The following is a 22499-nucleotide window of genomic DNA, read 5'->3' as shown; positions in this document are numbered from 1 at the left end:
CTTGCAGCCATTGAGAAATACTGTGTGAGCTGTGATTGGTCACAGCTTGTCACATGGTACAAGGCTGTTGTGAATAGCCTTATACCATGTGACCTTTCACACGTAGTAAGCAGTGATCTCAGAAGTGACATCTTGCTTACTACTATTCATGTGATCACTGATTGACCGGACGGGAAGTGGACTGGACGGGAATGTGACTACATGGGCCAGTTGGGAAGTGGTTAACAAATTTACTAACACCCCCTATTTCATATATATTAATTTAAAGTGGTTCTAAAGCCTTAATGCGTTCTGTGGTGAAAACCCCTCTGTGCTGCAGGATGGGTTCACTTGATAGTCATGTAATACTCTTTCCCCTTGCTATAAAAATGGTTGGTGTTAGGTTTTAACTTATACTATATATATATATATATATATATAAATATATATTTGATTGCTGTAAAATATAAGTAGTGTATGTAATGCGACTGACATTTATGATTTACAACTACAAACGTCAGTAAGCACAGCATTGTTAGCATGCAAATATTTTATTGTGAATTTAAACGGAGGGCTGCAAAAAGTCAGCAAATGAAAAATTACAAAATCATATTTTTTTCTGTTTAGCATTTTCCACAAGCAACAAAATCCAGCTCATTCTTGTGATTTTTGTGTATGTCTCTTTTTTTCAGTTCGCCTATGAACTCCTCTATATATTTCTGTTTTCTTTTCTTGTCAGAAACAACTTCTAGACACTTTTCCTTGCTGAAATAGGTAGACGGTTGCCCACTCACCAGGACGTCTGAAACTGGAACAAAATAAATGTGTTATACCACTGTGCTCTATTGTCTCTAATGAAAAATACATTTCCTCTATGAACGCTGGCCAGAGAAGGCCAGAGAAGGGGGGAATCCCTTCCTTTTCAATAGGAGACTAATCAGTCAAAAAAGAAAGCATGACAATAAGAGCATATTATGTGTTGATTCACAATTTTATAAAACACTGCCAGTTGTCCTTCCGAATTTTTATTCCATTCTGGGCACAGAGATAAGATACCCCCTGCTTCTGAGTTATCTACAGAAATGCCTTAAAGTGACTAAGCTATGTTTATTTAAATATTTATATATTCTTAAGAAATAGTAAGTGGTCTGCTGCAGGCACTGTGGAGCAATTCTTTTTCAAATTTCACTACAGAGGCACTGAAATGGCAGCGCATCCCCCCTTGCTTCCTGTGGCAGCAGGCACTTGGCAGCCTTCTAATTTAAACAAACACAAGGTGTTTTAGGAATACTTTGTTGTGGTCTTTGATGTTGAATTAGTCTGAAGCTCCTGTAGTTACTGGGGTTAATGGGGATTTTTTTTAGAACTCTTTTACTACATGTTAAAGATATGAACACCAATCAGCCATGACATTATGACCACCCACCTAATATTGAGTAGGTCCCCCTTTTGCCGACTAAACTGCCATGATCCATCTAGGCATGAAATCCACTAGACCTCTGAAGGTATGCTGTGGTATCTGGCACCAAGCCATCAGTAGCAGATCCTTTAGGTCCTATAAGTTGCGAGGTGGGTCCTCCATGGATTGAGCTTGTTTTTGCAGCACATCCCACAGATGCTCGATTGTATTGTGATCTGGAGAATTTGGAGGCCAAGTCAACACTTTCCAATATACCTCCTGCCATTGCTCCTTGTCCAGTTGTGATTCTCACATGCCTATTGTAGGCACTTTTGGCTGTGGATACGGGTCAGCATGGGCACCCTGTCTCGTCTGTAGCTATGCAGCGCCAAACACAGAAAACTGTGATGCACTGTGTGTTCCGACACCTTTCTATGGGAACCAGCATTGCTGCTTTTGGCAATCTGAGCTACATTATCTCTTCTATTGACTCGGGATAGACATTCAAGGCTTCACTTCTCTTGTGCATGCATGTGACAAGTCTTCTGGTGCACATTAACCCTTGTTAATACACTGCCTCCTAGAGTGTGTAATGAGGCAATCCCAGGAAGCAGTGAGGTGGGGACTATATCATTTTGACCTAGGCCAGAAAGAAGGAAGTGCTGCCTTGTAGCACAAAAAAAGTAGTGTGCCATGCAAAAAAAGATAAACTTTTTCCTATAAGATAAACTTTACCCTATAAGAGGGTGGGGGAAGAACAAGATGAGCATAAATTGTTATAATGGGTTAAGTTCTACTTTAAGAGGTTGCTAAATCATTATACAACCACTTTCATGTTGAACACACACAGTGGGGTTGAGTAGAGGCTTTTAATTTAGCAAATTTAATTCAGGCTTTTTTTTATATATATATTCCTTGCACATGATTGGGCATTGAAACATCACCTAATTTAGTACATTTAGTGGACATTCACTTTGTAATGTCATAGCTTTTTGAATTGCAAGTTTTTTGTTCTTTTCATATTCCACATTTGCAACAACAATATATTCCACCAACTTACTAATGCATTCCGCTAGCTGAGAACCTCCGATATACTGAGTGGTCCAAGTGAAGGCAGTTTTTTTCCCACATTCCTCATACAGCCTGCTCCTTCTCAAAAAAGCGAAATCATAGCCCTTGAATGAATTAAAAAAACCTCTTACATTAGTACAGTGTAATAGGCAATGATGTGTAATTTTTCACAGCATCTACAGTTCCTTTCACAAGTCATTTTTATATGACTAATGAATGATTATTTTTGACTGGCTGCAATGGTTTACCACATTGATTCTGTAAATTAAATAGGCTGGAAAAGCTCTTAAGCTGGCCATAGATGGATTGGTTTTTTTTCTTTGATCACACATCCAAATGATCAAAAAGAAACCCCACACATCCGAGGTGGATGAAGTAATGTTCCCAGCTGCACTATTGTATTCTGACAGCAACTGTCACCACTGTCAGAATACATTGATCAGTGCTGCAGTCAATTGGCTGCATGCGTTGATCAAATGAAAACTGTCCAATATTCCCCTTCGAGAGAAGTCGATCTTTAGATTGACTTCTTTCTAGTAGGAACGGCCATAGGTGGATCAAAATGTAGCCAATCCCTGCTAAACTGACCGAATTCTGATCCATCTATGGCCAGCATAAAGTGTTACTAAATACATGACCCTGCATTCACTATATCTGGTCTCTTACAGTACACAGAACATGGAAATGCAATTATTTTAGTAAATATAAACTGCTAAGTACCTTTTCTCATCAGCAATTTGAGCTGCTAACTAGAGTCTTGTGACTTCTATCTATGTCCAGCAAATCACTGGTTAAAGTTTATAGTTTTCATTCTCCTCCTATAAGACTGCAGGACCCCTGACCCTCTGCCTGGACAGTTCTGATTTACCGTGTGCTGATCATATGCACCCTTCCAAGAAAAAAAAAAAACCTCTACCAATACGCACCAAACTGAGCATGTGCAGCTTGCCCCCAAGGCTCTGTTCTATCAACAGATGGATTGAGGACAGTGAAAGAAGGGGAGGGTCAGAGAGGTCAGGGTCAAACATCCTTTTTACACAATGAAGAGGATTAACCCCTTAGGTTCCACAGTGTGTATAACAAGCATGCTTTACTGCATATACAGACTGATTTTACTGTTGTGGGTTTAGTGACACTTTAGGTGTTGTCTAGATTTTATTTCTGTACATTACAAGCAAAAGAAATTTCTGTTTTGGGGTTTATACACTGAATATTAGAAAATGTTTTAAAAATGCATTAGCTAATATTCACTGAGCTCAAGGTAAAAAAGCCTAACAAATAGTTGTAATTCATATACAACTATTGTGTTTTAGAGTATCTGCACCATATATGCAAAACTGATCAGCTGAATATAAATTCTTAATATAAATCGTATCAATGAGTGCTGATATTTAGAAATGTTTGTTTCCATTCATAGTTAGTAATTATATATGAACCTGCAATACAGTAACATCAGATCTGATAATTGTACTGTATATTGCATATCTGTACATTAAATAAAATCCTGAACATTTTAAAAGAATTACAATGAAAAATGTGAATGTGTTATTTAAAAGACAGCAAGTAATGACTTGGACAAAAAAATATTCAAAATTACAGTTTTTTGACAGCACTAAAAAACAATATGAATAAAGTAAAATACCTGATTACACATTGGTTTGCAGTAGTAGATGTTGTCAAAATAAACACACACCAATCCTCCATTTCTTGGTACCCGAGGCACTGAGCATTTGGTTAAATTCACAATCTGTTCAAAAGCTATAAACAGCAAAAGAAGAATTGTAGGTCATGTCCAGAAATTCAGGAAAAAATGTCCATCTGTGGAGTTTAGGGTTTGAAGATTGGGTGGCACAAACATCTTTCCTGGGGGAATGTGAGAGTGCTATAGATGAGTAGTGGTCAATAGGAATAATAGTTTCTTGGTTGAGATAGCTCTCCAAATGACCCATAGAGAGCATCAGCATGTGTGTTTTGGAACCTGGTTGAAAGCTAGTATCAAAATTAAATCTGACAAAGAAGAGCATCCATCAATCTTTGTGGGGGTTTAGTCATCAGACTGATTAAAGCTATTGAAGATTTTTATGATCTATAAATACAATGGTGTATTATGGGAAACCCTCTAACAGATGCCTCCATTCTTGCAGGGCAAGTTTAATTGCTAGAAGCTCTCAGTCCCCAAAGGTGTGATTTCTTTCTGTTTCTGAAAATGCACAGGAATGAGACTTTTCCTCGCGAGTTTGAAACAGAACAGCCCCTCCCCCCATGGACAAAGGATCCACTTCCAAGAAAAATGGTTCAGTGATATCTGAATGCTGGTGAATGGAGACTGAGAGAAAGACAGCCTTGAGTCTAAACAGCTTTGCATGACCAGACTTTTACACTAGTGTCTTTTCGACTAAGGGACATAATAGGAGCCAACAATGTAGAATAGTTATGAATAAACTCATGATAGTAGTTGGTGAACCCCAATAAGCATTCTGAGGGTTGGGACCAGCCAGAGATAGCACTTAGTTTGACTGGATCTAAAAGAAAACCTTTATTCAGGACAATAAAACCAAGAAAGGGTAGCTGAGTTTACTAGAAGATACATTTCTCCAATTTTGGAGAGAGAGTCCTGTTACGCTAAGCTGTTGTAAGATGTTTCTTACACAAGTATAAAAGAGGTAATGTAAGATATTGTGATCAAAATTCTGAAAGACTGCCAAGCCATTGTATGACCTTTGGGGCATCATAAGGGTATTCTTGATGCTCATTAGGAATGGGGGTGAAAACGGTTTTCCACTTGTCCCCTTCCTTTCCCAGAACCTGATTAAACTATACGCACCTCTAAAAGAGGTTTGCATTTAGCTGTGTGCAAATTCAGATCCCTATGGTTATCCTGCTATAATGTAAGGATTTACCCATCCAGGTAGGAAAGATAGGGCACAGGAGCATACCAGTGGAAGAGGAGGGGACAGGAGAGGTATGACGGAGAGAAACTAACAACTGTGGACCACACCAGAACAAACTTGAGCACAAAACTGGATATAGTGGACCAGTCAGCAGAACTGCAAAAGTCTCTGAAGTCCGCACACTATTCTGGAGCATACCAGACCAAACAACTGGACTACAGACCATGCCAAAACATGCAGAAACAGGGCTGAGGTGTCAGAGAGCCTGAGTACAGGCCGAGGGTTGGGACAGGCAGCAGATGGGCAAAAGCAAATAAGCAGCAGAGGTTGGCACACGGAAACCAGTCCAAGGAAGGAACAGCTCACTGGGGAAAGTCCAGGTGCTGGGCATGTGGGTGCCATTTATTTAAATGTACATGCACCAATCACATCAGTGGCTGGAAACTGAATGTGCCCAAAATGCTGCAGGAGGAACCCAGAAGCATCACAAGCAACAGAGGAAACTGGATGGCATTGGAGCAATAATGGTTCTCCAAAGGAAAAGGGAGTAACCTCATACTAACATTGCTTTAAAAAGTGGCAAAGACTGGACAAGCCATCTTCTTTCCTGTGACTATCGATGGGAGGTTTTCACTTTCAATACATTTTTATTAGATTTTCGAAAAATTAAAAAGGGTGACAGATCTATATTTCAACTGTTAATTTCAAACAGCAGAGAGAAATCAAATCAAAAACATGTTACTTGCTTCACAGGGTCAGAACTTGGTGAGGCCATACTGCCTGTATAATAAAGTCAGAAGTACAAGAAACCTGAGTTCCAGACAAGACAAGAATAATCTTTAAGTGAATATTTCACATTATATATACAGGTGAAACTCAAAAAATTAGAATATCGTGCAAAAGTTAATTAATTTCAGTAATGCAACTTAAAAGGTGAAACTAATATATGAGATAGACTCATTACATGCAAAGCAAGATAGTTCAAGCCGTGATTTGTCATAATTGTGTTGATTATGGCTTACAGCTCATGAAAACCCCAAATCCACAATCTCAGAAAATTAGAATTTTGTGAAAAGGTGCAATATTCTAGGCTCAAAGTGTCACACTCTAATCAGCTAATTAAGCCATAACACCTGCAAAGGGTTCCTGAGCCTTTAAATGCTCTCTCAGTCTGATTCAGTAAGAATCACAATCATGGGAAAGACTGCTGACCTGACAGTTGTGCAGAAAACCATCATTGACACCCTCCATGTCAGGGAACGAGATGATTGCCACGGCGCACGAATTTGCACATGCGTAGGATCCCGACAAGACATACAGGCAGCCGGGCACTAGGACCCGGCTGCCTGTCACTAATGATGGCGACGGGCAGGCACGAGGACCCAGGCACGCCTGTCGGGGCCGGGTGGGCTATTTAAACCAGCTCTTGCAATGCTCATATTGCCGTATGGTCTTGTTCCTGTTTATCCTGTTCCTGTGAGAGTATCTTGTTGTTGCCGAACCCTGCCTGATCCTGATTACTGCTGACCATCTCCTGCCCTGACTCCTGGCTCGTTTGACCATACTTCTGCCTGTCCCCGATTATCTGATCTCCTGCTGCTGAACCTGGCTTGTGAGCCGACGATTCTCTGCCTGCTGCTCTGTACTGCTCTGCCTCCACTGTTACTGACCCGGCCTGTCTGACTCCGCTGTTGTTCCAGTGTGTTCCGTCCATCCATCCTGCACGGATCCATCCATTGTGGTCCGGGCCTGCTCTGCCTCTTCATATCAGGCTCTCATCCTGCTACTTGCCACTGGCAGTTCCCTCTACCACAGCTGGGTGTACCCAGGGGCCTCGCCCGGGTCTCAGTCTGCTCCAAGTCCATCCCCACCTTCAGGGGCTCTGGTGAACAAGCAGACTGGGGCTTAGACTCCGCGCCCTGGGGAAATCCGGTCTGTGGAGCTCTAGAGCTACCGTCGGTAGGTACCTGACACTCCATAAGGAGGGAAAGCCTCAAAAGGTAATTGAAAAAGAAGTTGGATGTTCCCAAAGTGCTGTATCAAAGCACATTAATAGAAAGTTATGTGGAAGGGAAAAGCGTGGAAGAAAAAGGTGCACAAGCAGCAGGGATGACCGCAGCCTGGAGAGGATTGACAGGAAAAGGCCATTCAAAAGTGTTGGGGACTTTCACAAGGAGTGGACTGAGGCTGGAGTCAGTGCATCAAGAGCCACTACACACAGACGGATCCTGGACATGGGCTTCAAATGTCGTATTCCTCTTGTCAAGAAACAACGTCAGAAGCGTCTTACCTGGGCTAAAGAAAAACAGACCTGGTCTGTCACGATATAAGGTCAGGTTCAGAGACCAGTTGCTATAGCAGTAAAAGGCTTACCTGAAACCAGCAGTATAGGTACACCAGCGGATCCCCCTGGGAATGACGCAGGCTCACCTGAGGTGCGGGGTCTAAGTATTAACCGGTATTCACCAGAGCTCCTAATGGTGGAGATGGATTGGGCTGCGTGTTAATACCAGGTCGCAGATCTCAGGATCACCCCACCAGGGAATGAGCAGACTGGGAACCAATAGCGGATCAACAGGTTAGGGATCAGACGAAAGCAGAGTCAGTCACAAGCCAAGGGTCGGTCACAAATGGTAGCAGATCAATCGTAGTACGTTAGGATGAGACGAAATCGTGGTCAGGAACAAGCCAAAGGTCAGTAGCGGAGGTGTAGACAGCAGCAGGAACAGTAGCAGGATATTGGCTGGGAAGGCACAATAATCTGGCAAGGAGGAAGTGCATGAACATGGCTTTTATAAGGAAGTTCATGGGAGGAGCAAGGAGTTCAAGGTTCAAGAGTAATCAAGGCACAAGGCAGGATTATCCAAGAATTGTCAAGGGGGCTGTCTAGCATTCCAGATAGCTCAGTGAGAAGAGACATTGCCTCTCACTGCAGAAGGACCAGGTTCGATCCCAGGCTCTGACATGGTCTGTTGCTCAGTGGTTCAAAGTCCTCTTTCTGATGAAAGCAATGTTTGCCAAGGACCCGGAATATGGAAGAAGAATGGAGAGGCACACACTGCAAGATGATTGAAGTCCAGTGTGATGTTTCCACAGTCTGTGTTGATTTTGGGAACCATGTCATCTGCTGGTGTTGGTCCACTGTGCTTCATTAGGTCCAGGGTCAACGCAGCCGTCTACCAGGAGATTTTGGAGCACTTCATGCTTCCTTCCACAGACAAGCTTTATGGGGATGCTGACTTCATTTTCCAGCAGGATTTGGCACCTGCCCACACTGCCAAAAGCAACAAAACCTGGTTCAATGACCATGGGATTACTGTGCTTGATTGGCCAGCAAACTCGCCTGACCTGAACCCCATAGAGAATCTATGGGGCATTGCCAAGAGAAAGATGAGAGACATGAGACCGAACAACGCAGAAGAGCTGAAGGCCGCTATTGAAGCATCCTGGTCTTCCATAACACCTCAACAGTGCCACAAGCTGATAGCTTTGATGCCACGCCGCATTGAGGCAGTAATTGCTGCAAAAGGGGCCCAAACCAAGTACTGAGTACATATGCATGCTTATACTTTTCAGAGGTCCGATATTGTTCTATGTACAATCCTTGTTTTATTGATTGCGTGTAATATTCTAATTTTCTGAGATTGTGGATTTGGGGTTTTCATAAGCTGTAAGCCATAATCATCACAATTATGACAAATCACGGCTTAAACTATCTTGGTTTGCATGTAATGAGTCTATCTCATATATTAGTTTCAACTTTTAAGTTGCAGTACTGAAATAAATGAACTTTTGCATGATATTCTAATTTTTCAAGTTTCACCTGTACATACTGCGCAGAGATGCAGCTGAGTAAAATGAAAAAGGAGGCGACAAAGGATAAAAGTGAGAAAAGGGGGAGAAAAAAGGGGGGAGAACAGAAGAAGTTTCAAAGTTTTTATGGCATTCCCCTCCAATTCAGAGAATTTTGACGTTAGACTTTAGCTGGCGCACAGTATGAGCATCTTGAAGCGATGTGTTCCACACCTTAAGGAATTTTTTATGAGTATCAATAAATGTAATGCTGAGTTTTTCATTAAGGAAGAATGAATGTATGCATTGTCGTTCTTCTGTGAAATATACAAATTGTTTCGACCAGTCTCTAGCAAAGGTTTGTTTGGCTGCTAAGAACACAGAGGTGGTTAGCTTACAGTAAATTCAGATTTGCTAAGGGAAGGAGGTTTTAAATGAAGAGGTGCAAGTCAAGGGTCTTTTCTGGATGGAACAGTGGTATAGATTGTAAAATGAAAACTTTGGTCTAGAATATGCCTAACATAGGGCAAGTCCACCAGACATCAAGGCCAGATGTAGCCTGTCTGATTTGGGGGTGCAGTAAAAAAATGTCAGGGGGCAGAGGAAGCAAGGTTACCAGGGCACTGTATAAGAGTCAATAGAGCAGTGTACATGGGGTCGTCCGTTTGTTTGGCAGTGTACAAGGGTTAGCATGGCAGAGGGCAGGATTCAACAAGACAGAAGATAGGGGTTAACAGTGCAGAGGACAGGGGTTAGCAGGGCAGGGTACAGGAGTCAGCATGTCAGAAGACAGCGGTCAGCAGAGTTGAGGACAGCGTCGGCAGCACACTTAAGAGATCTCCTCCTACTGCAGCTGCCAATCCAATAAGGGAAATCTCACAGGTCAGAGCTACAACTGCAGCTAGCAGATCGATGTTGTGGGGAATCTGATCTCAGCTATGTGTTATGTGTAGGGAAGAGATCTGTTGAGTGCCTTGTGTGCAGTGCAGACAATGCCAAGACAAGTTTGTCTAGCATTCAAGGTGAAGGTGACAAACTGCGCTCCCCAGCCCCCCCAAAAAAACAGCACTAATCAACACGCACACCCCCTAAGCATAAATTCCTTCTGCAAGCCCAAATTCTACCCAAACAAAAGTGCAAAAATTCCCCATCCTCACAGTCCACACCCCCCTTCCAGCTCAAATCTCCAAATTCTAACAAATCTTCCTAGCACACATCCTCTTTCGAGCACATACGGGAAAAATAAAAATGCTCAATTTCAAGACAGCTAATTTTCCAAGGCTGAGAGCTGCTCTCCAAGACTTAGACTGGGAGGGAATATTGGCATCGATGAACACAACACAGAAATGGGAGTTCTTCAAAAAGACTGTATGTGAACACACTGCAAAATATATTCCTATGGGCAACAAGGCTAAAATTCAAACCTATGTGGCTTAAAAAAGCTATAGATAATAAGAAAAGAGCTTTTATTAAATATAAAAATGAAGGAATGCTATCATCATTTAAACATTTCAAAGAATATAACAGAAAATATAACAGAATATGCAAAAAGGAAATAAAGGCTGCAAAAATTGAAAACGAACGACAGATTGCAAAAGATAGCAGGACCAACCCCAAAAAATTCTTGAAATATATTAATAGTAAAAATGTCCGGTCCAAGCATGTAGGCCATTTACAAAATAATCTAGAGTGGGTGACTGGGGACAAAGAGAAGGCAATTTTTTTAAATACCTTCTTCAGCTCTGTGTATACAAAGGAGCATGGGGGAGCTCTTGTCCATAATGGGCATGGTATTTACACAGCTCCAGATGATCCACATTGGCTCACAATTGATATGATCCAAAAATATTTAGACAGTATAAAGGTGAATAAAGCACCTGGACCAGATGGCATACACCCACGGGTCCTTAAAGAATTGAACTCTGTCATTTCAAAGCCATTGTCTCTACTTTTTAGGGCCTCTTTAATGACTGGCTTAGTACTACTGGATTGGCGTAAGGCCAATGTGGTGCCTATATTTAAAAAGGGGTCAAAATCTTTACCAAGTAATTATAGGCCTGTTTAACTTCTATAGTTGGAAAGATATTGGAGAGTTTAATAAAAGACCACATAGATGAGTTCTTGCTGGAAAAAAATATTTTAAGCAACAGACAGCATGGATTCATGAAAGACAGAAGTTGTCAAACAAATCTGATTTCATTTTATGAGGGTGTGAGCAAAACCTTGGACAGAGGGTTGGCGGTGGACGTGGTATACTTGGATTTTGCAAAAGTGTTTGACACAGTTCCCCACACACAGCTAATGTGTAAGGTAAAGTCTACAGGCTTGGAAAAATCAGTATGTAAATGGATAGAAAACTGGCTAAAAGATCGTATTCAGAGTAGTGGTTAATGATTCATACTCTGAATGTTCATGGGTCATCAGTGGTGTACCCCAAGGTTCAGTGTTGGGACCCTTACTTTTTAATATACAGTATTTATAAACAATATAGGGTCTAGGATTAAAAATCCCATTTTAGTCTTTGCAGATGACACCAAGCTGTGCAGTGGAATAATGTCCTTACAGGATGTCTTCAACTTACAAGCCGACCTCAATGCTCTGTTTAATTGGGCAACCATGTGGCAAATGAGGTTTAATGCTGATAAATGTAAGGTTATGCGCTTGGGGGCTAAGAATATGCATGCATCATACATACTAGGGGGGGTACAACTGGGTGAATCAGTGGTGGAGAAGGATCTGGGGTTCTGGTAGATCACAAGCTTAATAATGGCATGCAATGCCAAGCTGCGGTTTCTAAAGCGAGCAAAATCCTCTCTTGTATTAAAAGAGGTATAGACTCCAGAGAGAGAGATATCATATTACCCCGGTACAAATCATTAGTAATACCTCATCTGGAATATGCAGTTCAGTTTTGGGCACCAATTCACGAAAAGAACATTGGGGAACTTGAGAAAGTACAGAAAAGGGCAACTAAACTGATACGAGGCATGGAGGAGCTCAGCTATGAGGAAAGATTAGAGGAACTGAATTTATTCTCTCTTGAGCAGAGGAGATTAAGGGGGATATGATCAACATGTATAAATACATCAGTGGTTCATATAGTGAACTCGGTGTAGAGTTATTCACCCTGAGGTCATTACAGAGGACAAGGGGGCACTCTTTACGTCTGGAGGAAAAGTAATTTAATCTCCAAACATGGAAAGGTTTCTTCACAGTGAGAGCTGTAAAAATGTGGAATAGACTCCCTCAAGAGTTGGTTCTGGCCAGCTCAGTGGATTGCTTCATAAAAGGCCTGGATTGTTTCTTAGATACACAGAATATAACTGGATACTAAGATTTATAGGTAAAGTTGATCCAGGGAATATCCAATTGCCTCTCGGGGGATCAGGAAGGAATTTTTTTCCCAGCAGGTGCAAATTGTATCATGCTTTGCTGGGTTTTTTTTTTTGCCTTCCTCTGGATCAACTATGGGTATAGGATTACAACTTTTTTTTTCTATGGTTGAACTGGATGGACTTTTGTCTTTTTTCAGCCAGGCTACCATATTTTCCGGCATATAAGACGACCCCCTACTTTTCCTGTTAAAATATAGGGTTTGAGCTATACTCGCCGTATAAGACTACCCCTCTTCCAACACACACCAAATAAAAATGAAAAAACATCAGATTTGATTTCAATATGGTATGCTATTTCAGTATGGTATTCCAATGATGGGGTGCTATTCTTCCCACTGATACCAATGATGAGGCACTAATCCTCCCACTGGCACCAATGATGGGGCACTATTTCATCCACTGACACCAATGATGGGGCACTATTCCTCCCACTGATACCAATGATGGGACACTATTCCTCCCACTGACACCAATGACGGTGCCCCATCATTAGTGTCAGTGTGTGAGGAATAGTGTCCCATCATTAGTGTCAGTGGGAGGAATAGTGCCCCATCATTAGTCAGTGGGAGGAATAGTGCCCCATCATTGGTGTCAGTGGGAAGAATTGTGCCCCATCATTGGTGTCAGTGGGAGGAATAGTGGCCCATCATTAGTGTCAGTGGGAGGAATAGTGCTCCATCATTGGTGTCAGTGGGAGGAATAGCGCCCCATCATTGGTGTCAGTGGGAGGAATAGCGCCCCATCATTGGTATCAGTGGCAGGAATTGTGCCCCATCAATGATGTCAGTGGGAGGAATAGCGCCCCATCATTGTTATCAGTGGAAGGAATAGTGCCCCATCGTATATATCAGTGGCGGGAAAAGTGCCCCATCATTGGTATCAGTGGGGAGAATAGTGCCCCATCATTGGTGTCAGTGGGGGGGGGAATAGTGCCCCATCGTTGGTGTCAGTGGGGGAGGAACAGTGCCTACTCGTTGGTGTCAGTGTGGAGGAGGAATTGTGCCTCATCGATGGTGTCAGTGGGGGGAGGAATAGTGCCTCATTGTTGGTGTGAGTGGGGGAGGAATAGTGCCCCATCATTGGTGTCATTGGGGAGGAGGAATAGTGCCCCATCGTTGGTGTCAGTGGGGGAGGAATAGTGCCCCATCGTTGGTGTCAGTGGGGGAGGAACAGTGCCTCATCGTTGGTGTCAGTGGGGGAGGAATAGTGCCCCATCATTGGTGTCATTGGGGAGGAGGAATAGTGCCCCATCGTTGGTGTCAGTGGGGGAGGAATAGTGCCCCATCGTTGGTGTCAGTGGGGGAGGAACAGTGCCTCATTGTTTTGTTGTCAGTGGGGGAAGAATAGTGCCCCATCATTGGTGTCATTGGGGAGGAGGAATAGTGCCCCATCATTGGTGTCAGTGGGGGAGGAATAGTGCCCCATCATTGGTGTCATTGGGGAGGAGGAATAGTGCCCCATCATTGGTGTCAGTGGGGGAGGAATAGTGCCCCATCGTTGGTGTCAGTGGGGGAGGAACAGTGCCTCATTGTTGGTGTCAGTGGGGGAGGAACAGTGCCCCATCATTAGTGTCAGTGGGGGAGAGGAATAGTGCCAAGAGTGTCACAGCATGGTGCTGCTGCACACTTACTGGCCGCTCCCTCACTCCATTTTCGCAGTGGGAGGAATAGTGCCCCATCATTGGTGTCAGTGGGAAGAATCATGCCCCATCATTGGTGTCAGTGGGAGGAATAGTGGCCCATCATTAGTGTCAGTGGGAGGAATAGTCTCCATCATTGGTGTCAGTGGGAGGAATAGAGCCCCATCATTGGTGTCAGTGGGAGGAATAGCGCTCCATCATTGGTATGAGTGGCAGGAATTGTGCCCCATCAATGGTGTCAGTGGGAGGAATAGCACCCCATCATTGGTATCAGTGGAAGGAATAGTGCCCCATCGTATATATCAGTGGCGGGAAAAGTGCCCCATCATTCGTATCAGTGGGGAGAATAGTGCCCCATCATTGGTGTCAGAAGGGGGGGGAATAGTGCCCCATCGTTGGTGTCAGTGGGGGAGGAACAGTGCCTCCTCGTTGGTGTCAGTGTGGAGGAATTGTGCCTCATCGATGGTGTCAGTGGGGGGAGGAATAGTGCCTCATCGTTGGTGTGAGTGGGGGAGGAATAGTGCCCCATCATTGGTGTCATTGGGGAGGAGGAATAGTGCCCCATCGTTGGTGTCAGTGGGGGAGGAATAGTGCCCCATTGTTGGTGTCAGTGGGGGAGGAACAGTGCCTCATCGTTGGTGTCAGTGGGGGAGGAATAGTGCCCCATCATTGGTGTCATTGGGGAGGAGGAATAGTGCCCTATCATTGGTGTCAGTGGGGGAGGAATAGTGCCCCATCATTGGTGTCATTGGGGAGGAGGATTAGTGCCCCGTCATTGGTGTCAGTGGGGGAGGAATAGTGCCCCATCGTTGGTGTCAGTTGGGGAGGAACAGTGCCTCATCGTTGGTGTCAGTGGGGGAGGAACAGTGCCCCATCATTAGTGTCAGTGAGGGAGAGGAATAGTGCCAAGAGTGTCACAGCATGGTGCTGCTGCACACTTACTGGCCACTCCCTCACTCCATTTTCGTAGGGCCGCTCGGCTCCGCCTCCTCGCCGGTGATTGGTTGCCTGTGTGCCTTTCCAGTGCTGGCGCCCAATCACCGGTGAGGAGGCGGAGCCGAGCGGCTGTGCGACCATCGAGCGACCGAACTGAAAGAAGGAGCAGCCGCGCTCCCTGGACCGGATCGTCTTGGGACCGGGACCGGAGCCAGGTAAGGTACAGCAGCCCCCTGCCCGACCCTGTACTTAGTGTCCCTTTCGCCACTGCGCCGCCCCTCGAAAAAGTGCCGCCCTGACACCGGCTCGCCGTATACCAGCGTATAAGACGACCCCCGACTTTTCAGAAGATTTTCATGGGTTAAAAAGTCATCTTATACGCCGGCAAATACGGTAACTATGTAACTATGTAACTTCCAAATCCCCCCTCCTAGTACCAATTCTCCCCCCAAACCCCCCTCCTAGCACAAATTCTCTCCCCAATCCCCACAGTTCAAATCCCCACTCCCAGCTTAAATCCTTTACAAAATTTCCCCTCCTAGCACAAATCCTCTCCCCAAACCCCCCCTCCTAGTACAAATTCTCTCCCTAATTCACCCCTCCTAGTACAAATTCCCCCCACTCCTAGCACAAACCTTCCCCTCCAAATCCCTACTCCTAGCATAAATCCGCTCATCAAATCTCCCCTCCTAGTACAAATATTCCCTCTAGATCCCCCCTCCTAGCACAATTCCCCCCAAATCTCCCCTTCTAACAAATCCCCCCCCCCAAGTCCCCTCTGTTAGTACATATCACTCCTCCTAGTACAAATCCCCCCTACTAGTACAAATTCCCCCATCCCTCCTTCTAGTATAACTCCCCCCCCCCCCTACAATTCCTCCTTCTAGCACAACTGCCTACAAATTACCCTTCATACCCAGCACATACCAGCACAAATCCCTGCATACCCAAATCACCCTAGTAGCACATATCATAATTCTCCCCTCTTAGCACAAATCCACCCCCTCCCAAATCCTCCTCCTAGCAAAGTCCCCTCCCTTTTCCCACCGTCCAAGCATAAATCCACCCCCCCTCCCAAATCCTCCTCCTACCACAAATCCCCCCCCATTCCCCCTTCTAGAACAAATATTGCCCAATCCTGCCTTATAACACATCCCCCCATTACCCTTCCCAGCACAAACAGTCCCCCCTCCCCACCACCCCTCCTCCACAAGCTCCCCCTCCCTCAATCTTACAGTAGCAACAGGAGTAGTGAGGAGGTGCAGGCTCTCTGTGATCTCCACCTCCTGTCATAACAGTGCTCCTCAATATAGCAGGTTACATAGGATCGCTATTACATCCGACGGTATATAGCTTCATTACCCACCCCCATCTCCTTCAAAGAGTGCTCAACTCTTGGAAATGTGGATGGGGGGTAATGAAGCTGTGTACTGTCGGATGTAATAGCAATCCTATGTAACCTGCAGTATTGAGGGGCGCTGTTATGACAGGAGGAGGGAGATCACAGAGACCCCACATCTCCTCCCCGCTCTCTCCTCTCTGCCTCTCCTGTCTGAACTATTTTCTTTAGCTAACTGCAGCCGGCCGTGAGTGAAGGGATAGGGGAGAAAACTCAGTGGGCACAGAACACTGTAAATGGGAGGAGGGGGGCACCCGGCCTGGGGGGCACAACTGAAATCTAGGGAGGCACAGCCCAACCCAGCACCCCCATAGATCCTGCCACGCCAGACATGCATAACGTCTCCTATGCCAAGCAAAATGGGGAATGAGAAGGGTGGAGGTGGGCAAGTCTGTTAGGAACCATATACCATTGAGTGAGTACCTTCATAGCAGATTTCATATAGATTATATTGATAGAACAAAAAGCAACTGAGGACCAAATCTGTTGCCAATCCTCCTCGGATTTGGTACTTCCAAGAAGAAGAGATAAGAATGGGCTATATGAGTGGACAGATAATTAGGTTGGGACTAAATAATTGTAGTTTGGTGAGAGTAATGTGTGATAACAGATAATTTCAAACAGCAAACGTTTGAAAGAAAAATCCTTACTTGCCATCTGGAGTCCCAGATGGTCACAGTGTGGTGCGTCTGGGGGTTCATGGTGCAGTGTCTTGTTTTGGGTGGGAGCCAAGGGAGTGTCCTAATGTCCACTTATGAACAGCAGTATGCCTCTAGTAATACTTACATGGGAGCAGTATGTAGTGCATACTAGCACATTATGGGATAAACCTGCAAGAGCCCAATTATTTTGGTGCTTTACTACCACTTTAATGGTGTAATTTGGGCCACTTTGAAATAATTTTGGAAATTGGGGACTCCAAGCCTCCTCCAGAGTATTTGTGTACAAGCATTGTGTGTTTGGTGATTCTAGAGAGCTGGAGGAAATATCAGTGCAATGGAATCATAATTGCTTCCCCCAGGAGGGCCCCCCATAAGATAAAGGTAACAACAGAGGCACTGAATGCTTTTCTGCCTCTAGGAAAACTTTCATTCCATCATCACATTCCTTAATTATACTGGGTTACCTGCAGTTTTATTGATGGGCTGTTCTGTAACATTTTCTAAAGTAAAAAAAAATAAAGAAAAAAAAAAACACTTTAGATGAATGTATATTAACACAAACACAACTTTCCTTTTCATTTTTTCAGTGGTTAAAGGACCTTCCTTGCTTGAAAATTTCAGTTAGTCATAAACATGTAAAATAATACTTCTAAAATGTATAAGCAAGTTGTGCTAGATCAAAAGATCATAGTCATTACTAATGTACATCAGAGTAACAAATGGAGCCAATGCATAAACTGACCATTCAAATATGGAAACTAGGGGTTATCAGAAAAAAACAAAACAAGGTTGAGATGTTAACAACAAACACAATGTCTAAAGGCAAAGAAAACCAACATCTCAGAAGTGCTTTGAAAGTATATGGCTGGCTACCCAAACTGAATGTTTGCCTAACAACTACATAGTCAAACTATTTACTGTAGGCTGTAGAAAAAGAACAAGGTGGCTTCACAAATTTCACAAGTCCAATCATATTCCTTGAAAATCAGAATCAGCCTTGACACCATGGTGGCTTGATTAAGGTAGGGAATGGGAATGAGAAGAGTGAAGGTAGGCCAATGCTCCTGTGTCCCAGTGGCGAGGAAGCAGTTCTCTGATGGAATCACCCAATCGGGGTGACAGGTTTTCTGTCATAGAACCATATACTATTAGGTGAGCACTTTCATAGCAGATTCCATAGAGATTGAATTGATAGAACAAGACCAACTGTGGACCAAATTTGTAGCCAATCCTCCTCGGATTTGGTACTTCCAAGATCATTCTACTACTTGAAGACATAACAACGGGCTATATGGGTGGACACAGGGGCATATTTACAGCAAGGCAAACAAAGCATTTGCCATGGGCGGCATTTGTCAGGTGGGTGGCACCACCCCACGGAAGAATGGTCACACTTGGCAGGTGACAGAGGACGGGAACCAGGTGAGGCACTGCCTGAGCTCTGCTATGGGATCTGAGAGAGGCTGCGGGCTGCTGGAGGGTGTAGGTGGAGGCCAACTCTCGTTCCCATACAAGTCTTTCCTGACCATATCTCTTGATAGTTAGTGTGGGTCTGAGAAAGGGAACACTGGCTAGTGTTCTGTAGAGCTTGTCCAATTGATGCTACTGTAAAGGACTTTGCTTAGTTGTTGTTACTTCTGTACTGCCATAGACCAACATAACAAGTTTGTACCTGAAGAGCTCAGCCCCGTATCTACTATTACTACTAAAGGGACTTTGCTCATTCCTAAACTGCTTGCTGCTATATGTTATAAGAGAAGTCTGCTATCTATTGTCATCCAGGACTTCTACAGTGTTCATTCAAGAGATAAGTTCAGATGTCCTCTATGTGAATATTTCTGATTTTGGATCCTACTACAATTTCCTACCCATTCCCATTCTACAATAAAACTTACACAGATATTTTTAAAGAGCAAAAGTTGGGAATAAAAATCCTTACTTGTCATCTGGAGCCCCAGATGGTCAAAGTGTGGTGCCTCAAAGGGTTCGTGGTGCTGGGTCTTGATTTGGGTGGGATCTAAAAGAGTGCCCTAATGTCCACTTGTGAATAGCAGTATGGCTATAGTAATACCTACATGGGAGCAGTATTGGATGTGAAAAGGGAAATTCAAGTGGTAGTAAAGTCCCTATTTTAACTTGTACCTATAGCTAAGTTTCCAATCAGGCTTATCTATGGTACAATGAACATCTCTTAAATGTGTACAGTTTAAGAGATATTGACATTGGCAATAGCAAAATATGTCATCCGCGTATACGTGCAGTGATGCTCTGAATTCAGGGCACACAGAATACCGCTGAATGCAGAGCACAATTCACGGGCAGGGCTCCTGTGCATGTTCGGGAATTATGTCATAAGGGCCCTGGCCATTCAAACGGCCAGAGCCTGCAAACCAGGAAGGAAGATCTGGTGAAGATGGAAGCACTGGGGAAGCTGTGACAGCGCTGAGTTGTAGGGCTCAGTTTGCAGGTAAGTCTGTCATAATGTGCTAATATGCAGTGCAAACTACCACATTATGGGATAAACCTGCAGGAGCCCAATTTTTTTTTCTTTTGGGGCTTACTACCATGTTAATGGTGTAACTTGAGCCACTTTGAAGTCATTTTGAAAATTGGGGACTCCAAGCCTCCTGCAGAGCAATTGTGTATAAGCATTGTGTGTTTGATGATTCTAGAGAGGTGGAGGAAACATCATTGCAATGGAATCAAAATTCCTTCCCCCAGGAGCCCCCCCCCCCATAAGATAAAGGGAACATCAGAGGCACTGAATGTTCTTCTGCCTCTAGGAAAACTCTCATTCCATAATCTCAACATTCCTTAATTATACTGGGTTACCTGCAGTTATATTGATGGGCTGTTCTGTAACATTTTCTAAAATGAAAAAAAAAAAAAACACTTTAAAGATGAATGTATATTAACACAAACACAACTTTCCTTTTAATTTTTTGAGTGGGTTCTCATTTTTAATGCAGGCCCCATGATAGATTATTTTTGCTGTCTATTATGAAACAGAAATTAGTTGCATTATAAATACATACTGTACAGCATGCAATATGGGTGTCAATAAAACCTCTGATTTTCACAAGAATCTCTGCAGATCAGATCATGGTTTGCATTACATTGATAGCAAAAGATATGCATATTTCTTGCTCATTTTCAAAGGATCGTTCTACCATGACCGGCTGTGATACATATCGGGCACTGTCAGTAAAACAGTGCTGGTTTTCATTATTCTTCATAGAGATGTGAAGAACTGTATGTAAAACAATTTTCTCTGTACAATAATATAATGAGAACTATTGACTTCTTAGGAGAACTGGTTACTGACCACTAGAGTCCTGAAACTGTGTCATGATTTCTCATAAAGCTCTAAAATGGGAGCAGTATTTGCCTTTTGTAAGGGATTTTTCGGGTCTGGAACAGATTTTAAGGGGGACTCTGGGCAAACAAAAAAAAATGTGGGGTCCCCCTATAAGATCTTGCCAGACCCTGAATCCAACTATGCACCCTGTCTATGCTGGACGAAGGTGTGTTTCCCTACGCACCATCTGGCCAAATGACAAAGCTAAAATATAACCTTTATTCAAATATACAGTGAAGGAAATAAGAGTTTGATCCTCTGCTGATTTTGAATGTTTGCCCACTCACAAAGAAATGATCAGTCTAAAATTTGAATGGTGGATGTATTGTAACACTGAGAGACAGAATAGCAACAACAAATTCAAAAGAAATGCATGTCTAACAAATTGTGCACTGATTTGCATGTTTATGATGGAAATAAGTACTGTATAAAAAATGTATGCTCAACTGTAATTAATGCCTATTGGAATGGAATGTACTGCGCACAACAATATGACTTGATACCATTGAAATTATTTACCTTACATCCAAATGGTTAATAACAGCAGACCAAATCAAATACCATATCATTTTAGATGAAGTGAAGGCATAAAAAGAGACTGTAGTTTGATCATAAAGCTATCAGCTTGAATATATAATCTCTATTAAGAAAATGGAGTTACCTCATTGACAAAACTAATTCGATAGTATAATCTATCTTGCTACAGATATGTAATAGGGGTACACTCATCCATGGGCTTAAATGTCAGCCTCTCATGGACAAGCCCCATACATCACCATATCCAGACAAAATTCCCTCACTGTCCTGAGGAATGCAAATGATGCACTATTAGCCCTCATGCACACTTGACCTTTTTACAGCTGCTGTTTTTGACGTTTGACATTTTTCTCCAGTCAATAAACTCCCCAGAATGTTATCCTATGTGTCCATGCAAACACAGGCTGTAATCAACATTTTTTAGCTGGGATGTTTTTTGGCTGGAAAAAAAACCCCAAAACTAGTGGGTTTTTAGAGGAGTTTTTCAGCTGTAAAAATGTTCTAACATTGAAAAACACTGCAAAATGCGGTAAAAAGCGGTAAAACGCTGCAAACCAGTGTTTTTGGACTTTTTTTAACTAAAAAAATTTTGGGGGATAAAAAAAACACTAAAAACCACAAATGCGGAAAAACACGGCGCTAATTGTGGCAAACGCCGCTAAATGCTAATGCAGAAATGCTAAAAAAAGCTGAAAAATGTAAGTTTTGTAACGTGACTTTACACAGCTAACGTTACCAGTGTTATCAAAATCAAATCAAAGTGTGCATGAGGGTTAAAACCCAGTACAGATCTCTCCAAAAAAAGGGGGGAGAGGAGTGAATACCATGTGCATTCAAAAAGTGCTCCCAAAGAAAGACCCAAAAAGAAAAAACTCTATATGTTTCGCTCCAGAAAACAGAGCTTCGTCAGGAGTATAAAGAATTAAAATAGGTCACATAGTGGCTGGAAGTTATGCTTAGCTGCACATGGTGGCAAAATGACACCTATAATTTGTTACACTTCTCTATATAGAGATGACCATCAAAATGGCCCCCCGCACATCTTGTGGACAAACCTCCACATGCTCAGTACCTCAACAGACACCATCTTGTGGACAAAAAACAGCATCACAGCAGCACATTAGTCCACAACACAATAGACACTGCTGGTGCTCTCAAACACTGTTAATGCCCCACTAGTTAAGGACCAAAATTATAGTTCATACCATTATATAGCATTTATGGACCAAAATCAAACATAAAGCACAGAATCCCTAATCACACACAAAAGGAAGGTATCTCTTTTTATGCCGTCACTTCATCTAAAATGATATGGTATTTGATTTGGTCTGGTGTTATTAACCATTTGGATGTAAGGTAAATAATTGCAATGGCATCCAGTTGTAAGCCGTGTACCGGGGTGGGCTCCCCAGGATACAGTGAAGTCACGAACGAGGAAAGC

General features: G+C 43.2%; 1 protein-coding gene across 2 annotated transcripts in view; it reads right to left on the bottom strand.

The window, feature by feature from the left end:
* Positions 1-511: 511 nt before the first annotated feature.
* Positions 512-22499, bottom strand: part of LOC149458195 (uncharacterized) — a 42539-nt gene continuing 20551 nt past the window's right edge. Inside the window, exons 4-8 of one of the 2 annotated variants that reach the window (XM_089682472.1) lie at positions 19996-20031; positions 17628-17663; positions 4092-4207; positions 2439-2553; positions 512-787 (exon numbers count right to left, since the gene is read on the bottom strand). In XM_089682472.1, coding sequence (XP_089538598.1) covers positions 603-787; positions 2439-2553; positions 4092-4207; positions 17628-17663; positions 19996-20031 — 488 coding nt within the window. In that variant the 3' untranslated portion in view covers positions 512-602. The remainder of the gene's footprint in view (positions 788-2438; positions 2554-4091; positions 4208-17627; positions 17664-19995; positions 20032-22499) is intronic. The other variant, XM_089682473.1, reaches the window with a different exon arrangement.

Source organism: Staurois parvus, unplaced genomic scaffold (assembly GCF_062004578.1).
Source record: "Staurois parvus isolate SC_StPar_1 unplaced genomic scaffold, SC_StPar_1.0 ptg000291l, whole genome shotgun sequence".
NCBI lineage: Eukaryota > Metazoa > Chordata > Amphibia > Anura > Ranidae > Staurois > Staurois parvus.
The sequence above is the reverse complement of the archived record's forward strand: the minus strand, read 5'-3'. Positions and strand labels throughout refer to the sequence as shown.